At 46.4% G+C, this 20,585-nt stretch overlaps 1 protein-coding gene across 15 annotated transcripts in view; it reads right to left on the bottom strand.

The window, feature by feature from the left end:
- SLC37A3 (solute carrier family 37 member 3) overlaps positions 1–20,585 on the bottom strand; it is a 398,944-nt gene that overhangs the window by 31,107 nt on the left and 347,252 nt on the right. For 9 of the 15 annotated variants that reach the window (XR_014833177.1, XR_014833178.1, XR_014833174.1 and 6 more), the window contains exons 1-4: positions 20,457–20,561; positions 10,868–11,028; positions 8,768–8,876; positions 2,649–2,741 (exon numbers count right to left, since the gene is read on the bottom strand). Coding sequence is in view for 6 of the 15 variants with exons in the window: in XM_085004807.1 (XP_084860933.1) it covers positions 2,649–2,741; positions 8,768–8,876; positions 10,868–10,956 (291 nt within the window). In the remaining 9 variants the exon portion in view is untranslated. 15 annotated transcript variants of the gene reach the window in all.

The following is a 20,585-nucleotide window of genomic DNA, read 5'->3' as shown; positions in this document are numbered from 1 at the left end:
GACCCCTAGCCTGGGAACCTCCATATGCTGTGGGTGAGGCCCTGGAAAAAACAAAAACACAAAAAAAACAAACAAACAAAAAAGCTACTATCACTGATCTTTCATGGCACTTATTTTTTATCTCCTAAACCTATTTAATCCCATAGACAGGAATTATCATAACTCTGTATCACCATACCTCTGTAGATAAGGAAACTAAATACCAAAAAAAGGTTAAATCCCATTTTCAAACCAAGTTTAAAGGAGCTGGCTGATGGCAGTAGATCTCCTCGGGGTGCTAGGCCCCACGGCGTCTTCTAGTCCTTCCGAAAAGGCTCAGAGAAGCATCACGGGAGCATCCAGCCAAAGCCGAATAATCCTACATTGGGATTTTGTACAGACAATGCTGGGCTGAACAACTAGGCTAAATCATCCAAGATCTGTTCCAAATGTGTCTCTAAGTTTCCTTTTCAAAGGTTCTTTAATAATTATCCAAATAAGCACTTAGAGATAACGTTGGGACTTTCATCCAGTATGTCACATCCCCCACACATTTACACCTAAAAGGCGATTTTTTTTTTTTATTTTTAAGGCCACACCTGTGGCATATGGAAGTCCCCAGGCTAGGGGTTGAATCAGAGCTACAGCTGCCAGCCTACACCACAGCCACAGCCACGCCAGATCCAAGGAGGTCTGTGACCTACACCACAGCTCACGGCAACACCGTGATTCACTGAGTGAGGACAGGGATCAAACCCGCAACCTCATGGATACTAGTCGGATTCGTTTCTGCTGCACCACAATGGGAACTCCCTAAAAGGCTTTTTTAAAACTGGACACTTTATTTATTTTGCTTATCAGGGCCACACCTGCAGCAAATGGAGGTTCCCAGGCTATGGGTTGAATTAGAGCTACAGCTGCCGGCCTAAGTCACAGCCACAGCCACACCAGATCCAAGACATGTCTGCAACCTACCCTACAGCTCACAGCAATGCCAGATCCCCAACCCACTGAGCAAGGCCAGGGATCGAACTGGCATCCTCATGGATACTAGTCAGATTCATTCCCACTGCGCCACGACAGGAGCTTCCAGAACTGGACATTCTAAAGGTAGGCAGCAAGATGCTGGGGAGAAAAGATCAGACTGCACACCCTGGTGCACAGCTCAGCTGTTGCCAGCACAGGCCCCAGTGCTCTAACTCAGCAGCCACCACAGACATTCATTCCCTAGGACCAGAGAGACTGGCTGCCCGACCCCAGGACACTCCCTCAGAGTTGGCCCGGCCTGGATGGCCTGGCTCGCAGGACGCCATCCTCTCCCCGCTCTGCTGCTCCCTCTCAGCATCCCTGCCCGACCCCCATCTTCCCCACCTCTAACTCCTAGAAGCCCACCCCCTACTCAGTCTTCCCGCCTCTCCTCTGTCCTCACCAACTCTCTGGATGACTTCATCCAGTCTCATAATTTAAAAAATCATCTGCAATGCAAAGGGCTCTGAAGCCTGTACCTCCAGCCTGGACCTCTACTGGGAGCTCACTCAGCCACTTCAGGTCTCTGCTCCTGGCCAGGTCCTCCCCAGCCTAATGAAACGAGTCCCCCCAGAGCCACTGAAGCTCCTTTCGCTGAGGGACTCTTTTCCACGGCACTTACCGCCTTGAATACACTTGGCAATTTACTTATTTAGGCATTCCATTAGTGCTTGTCTCTCCTTCAGCGCCCACTCAAGAATATAAGCTTTATCAAGGAAGTGATCTTTCCTGTGTGGCTCACTTGATCGAGTCTCACTGGCACATCCTAGGTGCTCAAAGAACATCTGACAAATAAGTGCATGGATGGATGGAGGGATGGATGGGAAGGCACAAAATACAGGAAAGTTTCTCCATGCTGCGTGGGTAGGGGTTTGCCAGTGTGGGATTTGAAGGGACAACAACGGCCACGCAGAAGGACAGTCAACCCCAAAACAGCAGCCAGTGACATTTATCTGTGGAGAATGTCACACAGAAAACGAAGTAAAATCGAGGCATCCCATCCAATGCAGAGAATGTGGATAAAGAACTATGTACAAGAAAAGGACTAAAAGATGAGAGGTGGTTTTTTTTTTTTTGGCTTTTGTCTTTTTTTTAGGGCTGCACCCGTGGCATACGGAGGTTCCCAGGCTAGGAGTCCAATCGGAGCTACAGCTGCCAGCCTACACCACAACCACACCAGAGCTGAGCCACATCTGTGACCTACACCACAGCCCACGGCAACGCCGGATCCTTAACCCACTGAGCGAGGCCAGGGATCAAACCCGCAACCTCATGGTTCCTAGTCAGAGTCCTTAACCACTGAGCCACGACAGGAACTCCAAAGATGAGTGGTTTTTGATGCTCCACGAAACATGAAATTCAGCGGAACATCTTCACCTGTATTTGGATTTGCTGTTAATGTTGTACAGCTGTCGATTTGTGTACTTCAGGAATACAGCTATCTATCACGATTTCATTTTTACAACCATATTGTATTTAGGTATCTATTAATAGTTTATATAAAGATATTTTTGGTTCCAATAAATAAATAAACTCCAGCGACACTGATCTCTTCTCGGTCAGCAAATTCAAAGCCCTTTACCCACTTTAAAAGGTTTGGAGTCAATGTACGTTTTTGCTCAGCGTAAAAGCCTGGAACTTACCACAGCGTACGAGAAGAGGAAGACGGTGTCCAGAGTTCCGAGGAACAGAGTGGCCTCCTCCGCACTGGGAAAAAGACGGTTTCTGCTCCAAATCTACAGCCACGAAAACGAGAACAAGTCAGTGCCCGACGGTCCTGAGCCCCGTCAAGCACCACCTCCGCCCGTTCTCACAGAAGCCGGGTGACAGTGAAAACAGCAAACTGGCACGCTGCCTGTCAGGAAACACACATGCAAAAAGGTGCACAAGGCCACAACTACCTGTGTAATACGAAAATGCTATCTGCTTTTTCCCTTTAATTTTTCCACTGATGGTGCAAAAACAGTGGTGGGTAAAACTCCCGTGCCTTAGCATGGACCAAAGCAGTTACACCAAAGTGTACGATTAATCATTGTTTGGTTTGGTTTGGTTTGTTTGTCTTTTTGCTTTTTAGGGCTGCACCTGCAGCATATGGAAGTTGCCAGGCTAGGAGTCAAACTAGAGTTACAACCACCAGCCTACACCACAGCCACAGCAACCAACCGCCAGATCCGAGCCGTCTGCAACCTACACCACAGCTCATGGCAACGCTGGATCCTTAACCCCGTGAGCAAGGCCAGGGATCGAACCCACAACCTCATGGCTCCTAGTTGGATTCGTTAACCACTGAACCACAACAGGAATGTCCTCATCATTGTATTCTTTACGGCCACACTCAGTTTAAAAAAAAAAAAATGGCGATTTCACTTAAGAATGTCCTTGGCACATATCAGACACTCCATAAATACTTGTTGAGCAGCAAAAATTATTAATCTTATTAAATCTGGCTCCTGAGTACACTTTCTTTTTTAAAAATACACTGTGATGAAGTAGCAAGTATGCATATGGCACGTAGCAGAGCAAAGGAAGATGGCTGCGCTGAGGAAACGTGTGGGAGCCGCAAGCTGGAATGTCATTTTTACTTGAAAGAGTGACTGACAGACGAGCACTCATTATTCAGATTGGGGCATTTGGCAGATATTTCCTCAGAAAAGAATGAAATGAGCCTGTCACTTCAAGATCCATTCAAAGTACAAGACAGACAAATGGATCTGAGAGTAAGTGTATAAAAAAGTTAATTAATACAGTTTCAGATTCCACACGGCAACGAACCTTTAAGAAATTGCCACTTGTCAAAGTCTGGGGTGGAATCAAAGACAAATATCCACAATTAACTGAAAAGGCTATTAAAAGACTTCTCCCCTTTCCACTCCGGGGCTGTGCAAGCCCAGCTCTCTTCATGCACTTCAAAGGATCATGCTGCCATAGACTGAATTCAGAAGCAGCCATGAAAACCCAGTGTCTTCTGTTAAGCCAGACATAAAGAGACGTGCAAAAATGTAGATGAATGACACTTTTCATTAAGTAATTTTTTTTTTTGTCTTGAAAAAAGCCTTTTTCATAAGTTGTTACTTATGTTAATGTGTTACGGGTTATTTGTTTCATTTAAAAATAAAACCAATGTATTTCTTTCAATTTCTTGGTTTTAATTTCTAATAATATTAAGTATGTATAAATATAAACCCATAGGTCTTTGGGGTTTCCAGACCAAAAAGGGGTTGGACTAAATGATTCCTGAGATGGGCTATTATCAAAAAGAAAATTTGGGGGAGTTCCCATCGTGGCTCAGTGGTTAGTGAACCTGACTAGCATCCATGAGGACACGGGTTCGATCCCTGGCCTCGCTCAGTGGGTTAAGGATCTAGTGGTGTAGGTCAGAGACGAGACACGGATCCCACATGGCAGTGGCTCTGGCGTAGGCCAGCGGCTACAGCTCAGATTGGACCCCTAGCCTGGGAACCTCCATATGCCACAGGTATGGGCCTAAAAAACAAAAAAGAAAAAGAAAATTTGGCAATTCCCACTGTGGCCCAGCAGGTTAAGAACCCGAATAGTAGCCATGAGGATATAGGTTCAATCCTTGGCTTCATTCAGTGGGTTAAGGATCTGGCGCTGCTGCAAGCTGTGGCATAGGTCACAGATGCGGCTCGGATCCCGCGTTGCTGTGGCTGTGCTGCAGGCCGGCAGCTGCAGCTTTGATTTGATCCCTAGCCTGGAAACCTCCATATGCAGGAGGTGCAGCCCTAAAAGGTAAAAAAAATAAAAATAAATTTTTAAAAAATTTTAAAAAAAGAAAACTTGACTTTAGAATATTACAGAGAAAAAAACGATCAGCAATATTAAAAAACACGTTATCTTTTACAGAAAGTAAAATCCCCAAATTGTACTGTGACTCATTTCTGTGTTGTTGATGGCATCAGTCTTGTCACTTTAACCCTCACATAACTGCTGTCACGAGTCAAGAAAGCAGCTCTCGCGGCCAAGACCAATCAGCACTTCAGTGTGCCAACTCCAATCAGTTATCTCACCACCTCCCCTCTAACTACACTCTTTGAACCCTGAGGCCATCTAGGCTCAATAGGTCCCGAGATTAAGTCTTGTTGGGCATAAACTAGTGTGAGCCAGAGACGGGTCTCCAAGCAGCTGCTCCAAGTTTCAGGGGCTTTTTCTATCTTTTTTTTTTTTTTTCTTTTGTTGCTTTTTAGAGCCACACGTGCGGCATATGGAAGTTCCCAGGCTAGGGGTCAAATGGAGCTGTAGCCACTGGCCTGTGCCACAACGACAGCAACAGCAGGTACAGAGCTGCATCGGCGACCTATACCACAGCTCGCAGCAACGCCAGATCCTTAACCCACTGAGCGAGGCCAGGGATCAAACCTGCAACCTCATGGTTCCTAGTTGGATTTGCTTCTGCTGCACCACAACGGGAACTCCAAGACCTGACAGATTTTAAACAGCTTTTTTCCACCTCACTGTCAGAATTCAGCTGAAATACATTGACTGCTTAGTTAACAAGCATAAATAAAAACCAAAGACTAAAAAAGCAGGACTAACAAAAAGATCCCCAAAAGATAGGATAAAAGAAAAAAGACTAGTGATAGAAGTTCCTATCAATAACAGCGCTCCAATCAAGATGACTATTGGGCGGTGAGGAGTGGGCCGAGTATAGCGAAACTTCATTCAATGTTAATGCAAGTCAGAAAGACTTGAAGAGGCTCAAGGCCCACGAGCTGGCCTGCGGGGATGGACAGTTCCCAGGTGAATAACTGGCCTCTGCAGCCAGTGTGGACGGAGGCTTTTCTGTGTTGTGGGGGAGGGACTGCATCAAGCTAACCTGGCTTGCCACACGTTGGGGCAGTTCCTGGAAACGCGAAAGGTCGCGGTGTGGGTTTCCTAAGAAAGGATGTTTATCGCAGAGTTACAGCCGGGCCTGGGGTGGGGGTGGGGGAACTTCTGACACGAAAGAGCTTCCGGAAGTGATGCACCCAGGGTGACCTGAAGCTGACTTGTGTTCAGGGGTCTGTTCTCTGCCTGACTCGAGTGGGTATCGGTTAACGTGAGAACTGAGCAGCTGTGGCTGAGGTTGGGCTGGAATGTTGAGGCCCCTTGAATCCTGCAGCCCTTTCCTGGGGAGAAGGGGAGACTCTTACGCTCTTCTGTGCACTCTGGGAGGACTCTACTGTCTGGAGAGAGACAACTTTATAATTTAATAAATGTTTGTTGGAGTTCCTGTCGTGGCACAGTGGTTAATGAATCCGACTAGGAACCATGAGGTTGCGGGTTCGGTCCCTGCCCTTGCTCAGTGGGTTAATGATCCGGCGTTGCTGTGAGCTGTGGTGTAGGTTGCAGACGCGGCTTGGATCCCGCGTTGCTGTGGCTCTGGTGTAGGCCGGTGGCTACAGCTCCGATTCAACCCCTAGCCTGGGAACCGGAACCTCCATATGCCGCGGGAGGGGCCCAAGAAATAGCAACAACAACAACAACAACAAAAGACCAAAAAAAAAAAAAAAAAAAAAGCGAAAAAAGAAAGTTTCCAAAGGAAGCAAGAGTTAAGACAGTTTCAGACCTAGAAGTCCAGAAGGAGTGAAAGGTCCATACTGCCCTAGCCACTCCACTCCCAATGCCGGCTTTAGGAAAGAAAAACCTAGACTTTAAAGTCTAAAGATAGGGAATGGAAAGCTGACACTGCTCTCCGTGAGGACAGCTATGGAAACGCCATGACCTTCAAGTCAGAACTTGACTTTATACAACCAATCGTTCCAAGCTATTGAACCTGTAGTTCAGAAAAAACAGAATGGCAAAACCTACTTTAGCAGCACCTAGCATAAGTAAATAAATAAATATTTTATCAGTAAAGTTAATGCAAATTCAGTATTAGCCAATAAGGTGACATGGTTACTGGCAGCAAAGTTAACATATGGACCTAAGACGCTACCTTTAAAAAGAACTACTTGGGGGAGTTCCTGCTGCGGCCCAGCTGGTTAAGTAAAAGTTGTCTCTGGGCAGCACAGGTTTGATCCCCATCTCAGCGCAGTGGGTTAAGGATCTGGAATTGCCACAGCTGGGGCAGACGTCACAGCTGCAGCTCAGATTCGACCCCTGGCCCAGGAATGTCCACATTCTGTGCAAGCAGCCAAAAGACAAAAAGGAAGACCTACTTGCAAGGACGGTCCCTGGGAACCTGGATCTTGGGAGGGCTCCCGTCATTCCCTGCTAAGAGTGCCTCCCTGTCTGTCCAATGTGGCTTTGTGCTGAGCACCTGCTTTTCTTACGGGAAAGTGGAATTTTCGTTATGTGCCAGGCAGAGGGCGCCCATATGACCAGCCCCGATAAAAACCCTGGCACCAAGTCTCTAAGGGGCTTCCCCAGTGGGCCACATCTCACCAGCACTGGCACAACTTGGTGCTGGAAGGATGAAGCACAGCTACATGACTCTACTGGAGTCATGGACTTGTGGGGTCCACGTGGTTTCCTCTAGACCTCACTCCACAAGCTTTTCCTTCTGTTGATTTTGATCTGTACCATTTCACCACAATAAACCACAGGTTTGAGTCATGTGCTGAGTCCTATGAGTCCTCCTAGTGAATCATCAAATCTGCGGGTGGTCCTGGGGCTCCCCAACCCAGTTACCATAAAAAACAAAGGCAAGGAGTTCCCTTGTGGCACAGTGGGTTAAGGACCCTGCATTGTCACTGCAGTGGTGTGGGCTCCATTCCTGGCCCGGGAACTTCCTCATGCTGCAGGTACAGCGCAAAAACAAAAACAAAAAAAAAAAAAGGGCAATACAACCAGAAACCCAGAAATGTATTGCCTAGATCAAATCCTATTGTTCTGTATATGGGTCAGCCTGTCCCTGAAAAACCACACTTAGTGCTCAATGTCATTATCACAGTCAAAAGAGCCAAGGATGTTCTGCCTAAACAGGAGAAATAGGTTTTCCTCAGCAATTCAACAGGCTATCCTGCAGCAGGAACTGATTAGCGTACATGACTCAGAATAAAACCCAAGATCAAAATTAAACAGCACAACACTCCTACCTCAGTATAAGAAAGAACTTGCCACGAGTTCCTGTTGTGGCTCAGGAGAAACAAACCCAACTAGTGTCCATGAGGACTCAGGTTCAATCCCTGGCCTCGCTCAGTGGGTTAAGGATCCGGCGTTGCCGTCAGCTATGATGTAGGCCACAGACATGGCTCGGATTGTGCATTGCTGTGGCTGTGGCTGTGGCGCAGGCCAGCAGCTGCAGCTCCGATTCAACCCCTAGCCAGGGAACTTCTGTATGTCTCGGGTGCAGCCCTAAAAAGACCAAAAAAAAAAAGCTAAGTATATTAATATGTACCTATAATTCCACCTAAGTAGAACTCAAATAACATAGCAAGGGTTGAGAGGTGTGGATCTGTGTACTGAGATGGGCATAGCATTTGTGAAACTCAATGAAAAAGCAGCCTAGCCAGAATTGTGTGATTTCAAAACAGTGAGAAATAAGTGGGCTGAAATGGTATAACAGCCCTGAATCAGGACAAGCTAAGAAATCAGGCAGATTAGTTTGGATTTTATGCCAGAAAAAAACAGTAAGCCATCCTAAGGATAAAATGACACAAAACAGAACTTAAGAAGAATTTATGGGTAGCCCTGGCAACCCAAGCCACAGCAGCAACCCAAGGCCCAGCAATGACAACGTCAGATCCTTAACCCACTCGGCACCTGGGGAACTCCCCCACGGTTCCCTCTAAAATCCAGCCCAGCACTTTGTTCTGCTTACCTCTACAGGCAGGTCAACTGACTTGTTAAAAGCACTTGGGGTCCACTGCTTAGAGATACTGACTTTGACGTTGCTAAATGTTTTTCTTGACGCGTGGAGCAACGAGTAACTGTAAGACAGGAAAAACACTGCTGAAGGAATAGCAAAAAAAACACATTCAATAAAATCAGATATATTCCCATTTGTTCTATCCAATATCAGAATTCTTCTCTTTTAAAAAAGCAAGCAGGAGTTCCCGTTGTGGCTCGGTGGTTAACAAATCTGACTAGGAACCATAAGGTTGTGTGCTGGATCCAGCGTTGTCGTGAGCTGTGGTGTAGGTCGCAGACGCAGCTCTGATCCTGCGTCGCTGCAGCTGTGGTGTAGGCCGGCGGCTACAGCTCTGATTTGACCCCTAGTAGCCTGGGAACCGGAACTTTCGTATGCCACAGGCGCAGCCCTAAACAAACAAAACAAAAAAAAATTAAAAATAAACAAGTAAGAAAAAGCACTGCTTTACAAAGAACTATCCATTCAAACACAACACCGTAAATCAACTATATCCAATAAAAAAATACATTAAAAAAAACTATCCATTCAGTCTCTGTTAAGCAAAAGAAACAATTAACTTGGAATTCCTGCCATGGCAAAGTGGGTTAAGAATCTAACTACAGCAGCTCGGGTTTGATCCCTGGCCCAGAACAGAGGGTTAAAGGATCCAGCGTTGCCCTGAGGCTCGGATTCAATCCCTGGCCCGGGAACTTCCATATATGGTGGTAGCCATAAAGAGAAAAATAAATTAAAAACTTAAGAAAGACAAAACTAGGAGTTCCTGTAGTGGCTCTGTGGTAACGAACCCAACTAGTATCCATGAAGATGCAGGTTCGATCCCTGGGCTCGCTCAGTGGGTTAAGGATCCGGCATTGCCATGAGCTGTGGTGTAGGTCACAAACATGGCTCAGACCTGGCGTTGCTGTGGCTGTGGTGTAGCCAGCAGCTGAAGCTCCAGTTCAAGCCCTAGCCTGGGAACCTCCATGTGCTGCAGGTGTGGTCATAAAACACACACACAAACACACAAACTTGTCTTTTTCAACATGAATCCCTAAGTTAACTCGTAACAGGTCCCTGGATCTAGAAGATGGAGATGTCACTGATCCCAACCCCTTTAAATCATGGCTGCAATTCTGCAAAGGATTTTAAGACTTTTTTTTTTTTGTCTTTTCGTCACTGAAGTTCCTCCCAGATGTCTCCCATCACCATTACTGCTCAAGGAGGCACAGGGTATTCCCTGAACACGCACATCCTTTGCCCTAAGCTCCTGGTTTTAACCATTAAAGGACTTTATATTAGACCAAGGTTTATTCAATCATGGCAGTACCGACATTTGGGGCCCCTCAAATTCTCTATTGCAGGGGGTTGCCCTGTGTATTGTAAGATGTTGAGCAGCATCCCCGGTCTCTCCCCACTAAATGCAAGTAGCACCCCCTCCCCCAGCATGACAACCAAAAATGTCTCCAGGGCAAAACACCCTCGAAGAACTACTGTATGAGAGCTATCGAAAGGTGGAGCAGGGAGTTCCCACGGGTGGCGCAGCAGAAATGAACCTGACTAGTATCCATGGAGATCTGGGTCCGACCCCTGGCCTCACCCAGTGGGTTAAGGATCCAGAACTGCCATGAGCTGTGGTGTAGGTTGCAGATGTGGCTTGGAACCCAGGTTGCTGTGGCTGTGGCTTAGGCCGGCAACTGCACCTCTGGTGGGACCCCCAGCCCGGGAACTTCCATATGTGGCGGGTTCAGCCCTAAAAAAAAAACACTCCAATAAAATTTTAAAAAACAGAAAAAATTAAAAAACAAAACAAAAGTAGAGAAGAGGAGTTCTCTTGTGGAACAGGAGGTTAAGGATCTGGCTTGGGGCACTGGTGTGATGCTCCATCCCTAGACAGGGACCTTCCACATGCTATGGGCATAGCAAGGAAAAACAAAACAGAACAGAACAGAAGGACGAGCTAGTCTATTTCATGATAAGCCCACGTCAATCACTGCATTAAGCACATGCCATGCAACAAACAGCTCCTTCAAAAGGACAAGAAGAAGAGAGGGGGTTTGGCGGTCCGCTTACCTGAAGAAGGTGAGCAGGAACACGACCACATGATGGTGGCTGAAGCGGGACAGCAGGGTACCTCTCTGAAGAATATTTGGCCAGGCCATGTTCTTCCTGACCTTCCTTCTCACCTTGACCTTAGAGTTTGGATACTGAATGGGTTACGTCATTTCTTCTTTCTGTAAAGACGAAACACATTACTAAAATTACCCGTAATAGGCAAAGGAGCCAAAAATTGAATTAATTGGACCTATAACCAGGCAGCATAAAATCAAGTCTTGGGAAAAAAAAAAAAAAAAAAAACACATGGTTTAGCTGACACCAGAAAACGAGACTGATAACGATGTTTTATAGTCATTAGCAAGTCCTTTAAAAAGAAATCCTCAACAAAAAGACAGCAGGCTAATAGGAAAGTACTCTCACACTAACTGATAAGGAAACCACTAAATCTGACCGGAAGATAAGCAAAGGACAGACAAATCAGAAGAAATGATACAGCTATTGAACTTATCAAGGAAAGCTCCCCCAGGGCACAGTGGGTTAAAAATCTGGCGTTGCCACAACTGTGACACGGGTCACAATTGCAGAACTGGTTCAACCCTTGGCCCAGGGACTTTCACATGCAGGTGTGGCCAAAAAAACAAACTTATCAAATAAAAGTTACAATCTGGTATTCCCGTCGTGGCTAAGTGGCTCAGTGGTTAACGAACCCAACTAGTATCCATGAGGACGCAGGTTCGATTCCCAGACTCAATCAGTGGGTTAAGGATCTGGCAGTGCCATGAGCTGTGGTGTACCTCTCAGACACGACTCGGATCTGGCTGTGGCTGTCTAGGCCAGCAGCTGCAGCTCCAGTTCCACCCCTAGCCACTCCATATGCCATAGGTGCAGCCCTAAAAAGACAAGACTCAGAGACAAAAAAAAAGTTTCAATCTTACTAGAACATAAAAAATGCTAATTAAGGCAATAAAAAAGTTTGCATAGTTAAAGAAGAATATGCTTGGCAGAGTCTCCTTGCCTGCCCACTTGCATCGCTCACAAACATCTTAATAAATCTATTTCTTGGCTATCATTTGGTCTCTTGCTGAATTCCTTCTACGCTGAGAACCGGAACCTCCAGACACCGGAATTAAAACCCTCAACAAATGGAAGAGCTACTTGATGAAGCATCTTCATTCCAGGAAGGAGGACCATCAGAACCAGTCCTGGGGCCACTAAACACCAGCTCTGAAAGACAATGCAGGAGTTCCTGTCAGTGGTTAAAGAACCCGACTAGCATCCACGAGGGCACAGGTTCGATCCCCAGCCTCACTCAGTAGGTTGAGGATCCAGCATTGCCCTGAGCTGTGGTGTAGGTCTCAGATGTGGCTCAGATGCAGGGTCGCTGTGGCTGTGGCATAAGCTGGCAGCTATAGCTAGCTAGACTATAGCTAGACTGGGAACCTCCATATGCCATAGATGTGGCCCTAAAAAGACATAAAGACCCCTCCCCCCAAAAAAAGAAAGAAAGACAATGGAAGCTTGCCTCTACCTTGATCCCTATCTGCAGCCCTATTTTCCACTCCCCAAACTATAAAACCACCTCCTAAACCTTCCAAAGGGGGCACAGTCTTCAGGATATTAGCCTGCTGTGGCCCCCTCTGCCAAAGCTATCTTCTGCTCCTTCACCCCTCACCCCAAAAAAAGACTATGCTCAATGCAGCTCAAGGTCTAATGATTCCTGAACTCTCATCCACTGCTGATGGAAGTGAAAATAACACAATTTCATAGGAAGACAATCTGGCTATATGTTCATCAAGAGCCTTTGACACAAAAATGCAAGGAGTTCCCGTCATGGCTCAGTGGTTAACGAATCCGACTAGGAACCATGAGGTTGCGGGTTTGATCCCTGGCCTCGCTCAGTGGGTTAAGAATCCAGCGTTGCTATGAGCCGTGGTGTAGGTTGCAGATGCGGCTCGGATCTTGCGTTGCTGTGGCCCTGATGTAGGCCGGTGGTTACAGCTCCGATTCGACCCCTAGCCTGGGAACCTCCATATGCTGTGGGTGCGGCCCTAGAAAAGACAAAAAAAAAAAAAAAAAAAAAAATTCTATTTCCAGGGATTTGTTTCTCAAGAAATACAAGATGCATTCAGTTCTACACACACAGGTAGTTTTCATAAAGAGTTGGGAGAGCTTTCTTGTCTTAAAGCAACAACCTTTGTGTCGGTCATAAGGGAAGAGAGAAAGAAGGCTGGGCCACTCCCCTTAGATCCTATCTAAGCTCGGATCCCGAGTTGCTCTCTTTCCACCACCGCCTCTCCTCTGCCCTCTCTGAAAGCCGCATCCATCCACGCTCTGACAGCCAAGATTAAGCCTAAAAAACCTAAACTTAATGTCAGCAGCTCTAAGTCTGCAGAAACAATATACAATAAAAGGGGAGGAGTTCCCATCGTGGTGCAGTGGTTAACGAATCCGACTAGGAACCATGAGGTTGCGGGTTCGGTCCCCGCCCTTGCGCAGTGGGTTGACGATCCGGCGTTGCCGTGAGCTGTGGTGTAGGTCGCAGACGTGGCTCGGATCCCGAGTTGCTGTGGCTGTGTGTAGGCTGGCGGCTGCAGCTCCGATTGGACCCCTAGCCTGGGAACCTCCATGTGCCGCGGGAGTGGCCCAAGAAATGGCAAAAAGACAAAAAAAAAAAAAAAAAAAATTCCCAAAAACTGAATAATGAGAATTTCCACAATGCTACAGGCCCCTAAGTGCCATCCAATAGATGAAAAAAAAAAAGGGGGGGGATGACTAAATGATGGTGTATCCATGTGGCTGAGTATCTTAGCATTTAACATAATGAATCAAGGCTTTTTAATAAAATGAGAAAATATCAAGTGGAAAAAAGTAGGATATGACTTATAATCAACCAAACTCTAGGTTTACATAATATTTACAAATAAATAAGGAACATATAGTTCCCTCTGAGTAGTGGGATTACGGGTAATTTTGGTTTTCTATATACTTTTCTAAAAATTCTACAATAACCGTGAATAGTGCTTTTATAATCAGGAAGGAAAATATCCACAGCACTGGAAAAGTCCTATAGTTTATCTGCATATTAGGAAAAGAAATAAATTTACAAAATACCTTGAATGATAAACAACAACAATCAAGGTAGGAGACAAACTCAAGAGCTTCCAGCACTGTAATTAGTGCGTCACAGGGCTTTGCCCAAGGCTGCATTCCCCGAACCTGCTACTTACACTCCTTTTCTCTACTACAGGGTGTTTTTGGGGTTTTTTTTTTTTTTTTCCGCTTTTTTTTTTTTTTTTGCTTTTTAGGGCCACACCCATGGCATAGTTAAATTCCCAGGCTTGGGCTCGAATCGGCGCTACAGGTGCCCCGCCTACTCCACCGACACAGCCACGCAAGAGCCGAGCCACGTCTGCAACCTACACCACAGCTCCCAGCAACTGATCCTTAACCCACTTAGCAAGGCCAGGGATCGAAACTGTGTCCTCGTGGATACTAGTCAGATTCATTTCCACTGCACCACAACAGGAACTCCCTCTCTACTATACTACAGTACTATACTACAGTTTGGTAGGGGGACCCAAATCTTAAATGCTGAGAGATCCAGCTGAAAGACCATTGTTGAAACATTTGGATAAATGGTACAAAGTTGAGGTGGTTAAAATTATATAAACATTATGGCTGATTCACCTACTGGCTGTGAGCCCATGGACAGGTCATTCTCTCTGAGTCACAGACCATCATCCGTAAAATGGCCTGTCTCTTCTGAGAGTTATGAAACTAAAATCAACAATGTGCGTAAGGTATTAAGAGAATTATTTTAGCCACTGATTTGCCCAGGATTAATCCCACATCAGGAAAACTGCAGCTCATTTCGTAGAATTGGTCTCCCTGAAAAATGTTAATGACATTATGAGCCAAGTAAGACTATAAACTGCCACTCACAAAATGTAAATAAACATTTCATCTCTCATTTCAGGAAGTTACAAACCCGAGAGCTATTAGCGTTACTGCTAAATTTACCTCCGTCCCCAAAATTAAACATGACACCCAAGTGAAATGACTCAAAAGTTTTAGCCATTCTTTATAAATCATAGTAGCTCTTTGAACTGAATACAAAACTCACAACACTGTACTGAATACTTCAGAAAAGAGTGTGGGTCGTGAAATTCTATAATTTAATCAGGTAAAATAATAATTCCAAAACGGTATGTATGCTCCAACAGGTTGGGACTATGCTGCTTCAGCAATAATAGCGTTCTGGGCTGAACGGCATTTTGACGACTACCAAGCTGTTTGAGATCATCTGGATTTGGTTTCTAAATAAACCACCTTTTCCTTAGCTGCAGTGACAGGGAAGAAAATGCTTAATAAGTACAGGGGGAAAATAGTTTTAAACCATCACCAGCTATTGGCAGACTGCCCTTTAAAACGAATATATATTTATAATTCCTAGGTAATTATAATCATCAGTAATAATAATAACCTTGCACTTTAGATCCCCTACATCAAAAAAGTGATCTCTAATCATCTATGAGCTCCGCGGCCCCAGTGAAGCGCAGAGTTTCTGCCAAGTCTGGTCCACCAAACACATCCGACTTTCAGAAAATCATTCTTTCCAGACCTGAATATAGACTGAACGAATATCTCACATTTTTGAAGTGTATGTAAAGGCCGTTGTAATTAATAAAACTAAAATTCATTTTAAGCGTTTCTGAATTAATAGAAGCTTGTCATTTAGTTTTTTGTTTTTTTTTGGTTTTTTTGTCTTTTTGCCTTTTCTAGGGCCACTCCCTTGGCGTATGGAGGTTCACAGGCTAGGGGTCTAATCAGAGGTGTAGCCACAGGCCTACATCACAGCCACAGCAATGCGGGACCTGAGCCCAGTCTGCAACCTACACCACATCTCACTGCAACGCCGGATCCTTAACCCACTGAGCAAGGACAGGGATCAAACCCGCAACCTCATGGCTCCTAGTCGGATTCGTTAACCACTGAGCCACGATGGGAACTCCATTTAGTATTTTCTTAATCCATGGATGCTGAGTATCCAACTACCATGTGAGAACAAGACTCATCTTTAAAAAAAAAAAAAAAACTTGTGAAAAATAAGACACCGTCATGGTTCAGCGGTAACAAACTGACTAGTATCCATGAGGACTCAGGTTCAATCCGTGGTTTTGCTCAATTGGTTAAGGATCCAGCATTGCCAAGAGCTGCGGCGCAGGTCACAGACAAGGCTCGGATCCCGCACTGCTATGGCTGGGGTGTAAGCCAGCAGCTGTAGCTGTAATTCAACCCCTAGCCTGGGAACTTCCAGGTGCTGTGGGTGCTGCCCTAAAATACATATATATATATATATATATATATATATATATCCTTGCCATCGAAATGGATGCAGAACCACTGAGCCACGTTCTACTTTTCAAGAAACATTCATGATCACTAACTCATCTGATGTGTCTTGAAGCTTCGTGGGGTCCTACAGGATCACCCACACAAGGTACTTCCCAGAATAAAACACTCCATGTTGTGTGATCAATGCTGAATACAAGACGGCTTCCCATGGAACATATCCAAGCAGAGGGCACTCTCCCCCTTATAGACACTGCCTTGGAATATAAAACATCCCCCAAATTTCACTTTCCCTATATATTTGAGTCCATTCCAACTCAAATATAGTATAAGATTTAAAGCTGCCTTGTAGGGAGTTCCTGTTGTGGTGCAGGGGAAACAAACCCGACTAGCAGCCATGAGGATGCGGGTTCGATCCCTGGCCTGGCTCAGTGGATCAGGGATCTGGCATTGCCATGAGCTGTGGTATAGGTCACAGATGTGGCTTGGATTCCATGTGGCTGTAGCTCCAATTCCATCCCTAGCCTGGGAACCTCCATATGCCGCGGGTAAGGCCCTAGAAAGACAAAAAACAAACAAACAAAGACCACTCCAAGGTCAAAACCCAGCCCCTGTCATCACCAGTAAGTGCATCACACCTCCCAAACTGGATTTCCAACATCCAACTTTCTTTCCTTCCAGAGAACTGCTTTCTGCATACTCCCCACTCCGACAGTCACGTTACCTCTGCAAGCTCTGAATTCGGAGCCACCTCGCCTTTTTTTTCCTCATCACCCGATACCCTTCTCCAGACCAAATCTCCTTCTTGACCAGCATAGAATCTGAGCTCTCTTTCCTATGGGTCTTTTCTTCTTGGTTGCCTCTGGCCTCCTTCCCTGGGCCCAAGTGGTTGCATTTTGCCAGAGAAAAATCACACAAGCAGGCTGATTTCGCTTGATAGATTCAAAACCACAAACCTCAGAGGGCATGTAACACTGCCCAGCAGGCCTTCACTTCCCTAATGACTGCTTTCTTAACCTCTCAGATAATCATTTCAAAGTTCCCTTCCAGCCTCTCTCTCTTTCATCTAGCACCACAGCCTTCTGCCAACCCAGAGCTCCAGCTCCGGCTCAGGCCCTCCAGGGTTCCCTGGGGCTCGGCCAACCGGCCACATGACACCCCTCCTCATTCCTAAAACACAATTCTTGGCTTCCTCCCTCCAAACCTATCCATCCCCAGGACTGCCCTCAGAAGTTAGTACCACCAAGGCGACTAGCACTGAGCCCTCAGTTTCTCAGTTTCCACATGCAACCCGTTACTAAACCCACTGAGCGAGGTCAGGGATTGAACCCGCATCCTCATGGATACTAGTCGGGTTTGTAACCCACTGAGCCATGATGGAAAGTCCGGGTTTCACTGTTTCATATCTAGCCATCCTTCCCATCGCTCTTCACACATCAGCCAGAAATATATCTTAAAACATAAACCAGGAAGTTCCTGTCATGGCTCAGCAATAACAAACCCAACTAGTATCCATGAGAACTCGGGTTTGATCCCTGGTCTCGCTCAGTGGGTTAAGGACCTGGTGTTGCTATGAGCTGTGGTGTAGGTCACAGACTTGGCTTGGATCCCGCATTGCTGTGGCTGTGGCACACAGGGTGACAGCTGCAGCTATGATTCGACTCCTAGCCTGGGAACTTCCATATGCTACGAATGCAGCCCTAAAAGACAAAAAAAGAAAAAAGAAAACATTAACTAGGAGTTCCCTGGTGGCCTGGCAGTTATGGACTCAGTGTTGTCAGTGTTGTGGCTTGGGTTACTGCTGTGGCTCAGGTTTGATCCCTGGTCCCACATACCATGGGCACAGCCAAAAAAAACCAAAAAGAAGTATAAATCCAGGATGGGAAAAAAGCACCTTATTAGTAATGGTTCCCACACACACTGAAAATGAGAAGGGCATTATATGGGCAATCACCTTACTCCCTACACTTCCATCTTAACGTCTGCAAAGTAAAAAGATTAGGTGTACTCAGTATAAAGAGGTAGGGGGGATGGAGTTCCCACTGTGGCTCAGCAGATTAAGGATCTGACTAGTATCCATAAAGATGCAGGTTCAATTCCTGGCCTCACTCACTGGCTTAGGGATCCAACGTTGCTGTGAGCCTCAATGTAGGTCACAGAAGCAGCTCAGACCCTGCTTTGCTGTGGCTGTGGTACAGGGCGGCAACTGCAGCTCCAATTCAACTCTTAGCCTGGGAACTTCCATATGCTGCACCTGCGGCCCTAAAAAGCAAAAAAAAAAATGTGGGGGGAGTATTAAATGGATAATTGAGCCCACCTATTGCGAAAGCTGCAGATGTTGTAATTTCGCATCCCACCACTTAACCTACACAAGTGTCTTTTATATCCCATATTGTCCCCTTCCCTTGTACCACTTAAATGTTTTTATTCTTTTTTTTTTGTCTTTTTGGAGCCGCACCCAAGGCACATGGAGGTTCTCAGGCTAGGGGTCTAATCAGAGATACAGCTGCCAGCCTACACCACAGCCACAGCCACAGCCACAGCCACGTGGGGTCTGAGCTGCGTCTGCAACCTACACCACAGCTCACGGCAACAACGCATCCTTAACCCCCTGGGCAAGGCCAGGGATCAAACCCGAAACCTCATGGTTCCTAGTCAGATTCGTTAACCACTGTGTCATGACAGAAACTCCCAAATGTTTTAATTCAAAACTCAAGTCTTGGAGTTCTCATCGTGGCCCCATGGAAAGGAATCCCAACAGGATGCGGGTTTGATCCCTGGCCTCACTCAGTGGGTAAAGGATCCAGCGTTGTTGCAAGCTGTGGTGTATATCACAGATGTGGCTGGGATCTGGCGTTGCTGTGGCTGTAGGCTGGCTGCTGTAGCTGATTGGCCCCCTGGCCTGGGAATCTCCATATGTTGAGAGTGTGGCCCTAAAATGCAAAACAAAAAACAAAAAACAAAAAAACCCTCACATCTTCCTGTAATTTTTCCCTTAAATTGTTTCATTACCACAGATGTAAAACACCTAGCACTTTCCTGTAAAGTTCTCTCATCTCATTCCAAGGTTCCCCAAACCACATTCTTCCTATTCTGAACATACTCCAAAGACAATAGTTTCCAAATAAAAATATTTCCTTCTCTTAGACAAAGGACTTATATTCAAGTTAATGGTCACTGCTGTGACATTTCCTTATCACTGATGCAACAAGACAAATCTGAACCTGAAACAAAGACGAATACATGGATCCTGACAGCTAGTGAACAAGACACTGCACTAACCTTGAGCTTACAAAAGTATCGTTTTGGGGTCATTTTCTAATTTAGAGACTGGATATCAAAGTTTAATAAAGACTGGCATTTGAAGCCATGTGTGGCCCAAACAAAAACTTTTATAAGTTCCAGCTGGAATCCAAGACCTTCTATGTAACTTCTTCGAGCCTTGATTTCCTCACTTAATGATTAAATGAAGTAATTTATAGAATGTTCTATAGAGAGAACCTGGAATGCAGCAAATATTCAATAAACAGGAAAGGAAGAATTCAAGCATCAAGACACTGAAGAAAAGAAGGTGGCCATTAAGAATCAGATTTTGCTCACCCCAGGAACTCCCTACAACCATTTCAGTAAGTTACCAGGAGATCACCTAATTTCTGGAAACACCGAAAACCCTGTGGACATACTCCCATAATGCCATCAAAAGTGAGAATAAACAGAACACATTCTGCAAATAAGAATACCGACGAAAAAGCAATCTCATCAAATTCTTGAGTGAGACCTGGGTAGTTACCAAAAAGCAAAATCCAGTTATTCCACTAAGACTCTTCTTCCTCTTTGGCCTCCGTACATCCTTTCCAAAAGCCTCTTCGTCCTACCTGTGAGGTATCCTTTCACCTGGCCTAGACCACAAGCCTTTTTCTTGCACAAGCGCCCCCGCCGCCGCCGCGCTGGCTGGGGACCAGGCCGCCGCCTCTCCCCGGAGGCCCTCCCGATCCTCCCGCTCTGCTCCCGCTGCGCTCCTCGCCCGCCCCGCCGGGTTCCGCGGCACAGAGGGGCTGGGGCGCCGAGGAGCCAGGCAGGCCCATCCAGCCCGCGGCGCCACACCCACCGTCCTCCACCATCTGCATCTCCGTCGGTCCTGCCGACCTGGAAGCCCCTAGGACCTGCCCTCGCCTGCGGCGCCCCCACCCCGTCCCAAGCCGGGGCTCCAACCCCTGCTCGGCTCGGGCCCCGCGTGCCGCTTCTCGCGCACCCGAGACCCGCATTCGTCGCAGCGCTTCAGCCGACTGCTCCGCTCGCGCCGTCGCGCCCGCAACTCCGCCACTCCTGCCGCCACCTCACCCGCGCCGCCTAGACCTGGGTTTCCGGGCGCTCACGTGAG

The sequence above is a fragment of the Sus scrofa genome, chromosome 18 (assembly GCF_054392235.1).
Source record: "Sus scrofa isolate SSC_HxYL_T2T_F1_AM1 chromosome 18, Sscrofa_HxYL_maternal_Yorkshire_Landrace_v2.0, whole genome shotgun sequence".
Lineage (NCBI taxonomy): Eukaryota > Metazoa > Chordata > Mammalia > Artiodactyla > Suidae > Sus > Sus scrofa.
This window is presented reverse-complemented; position numbering and strand designations above follow the sequence as displayed.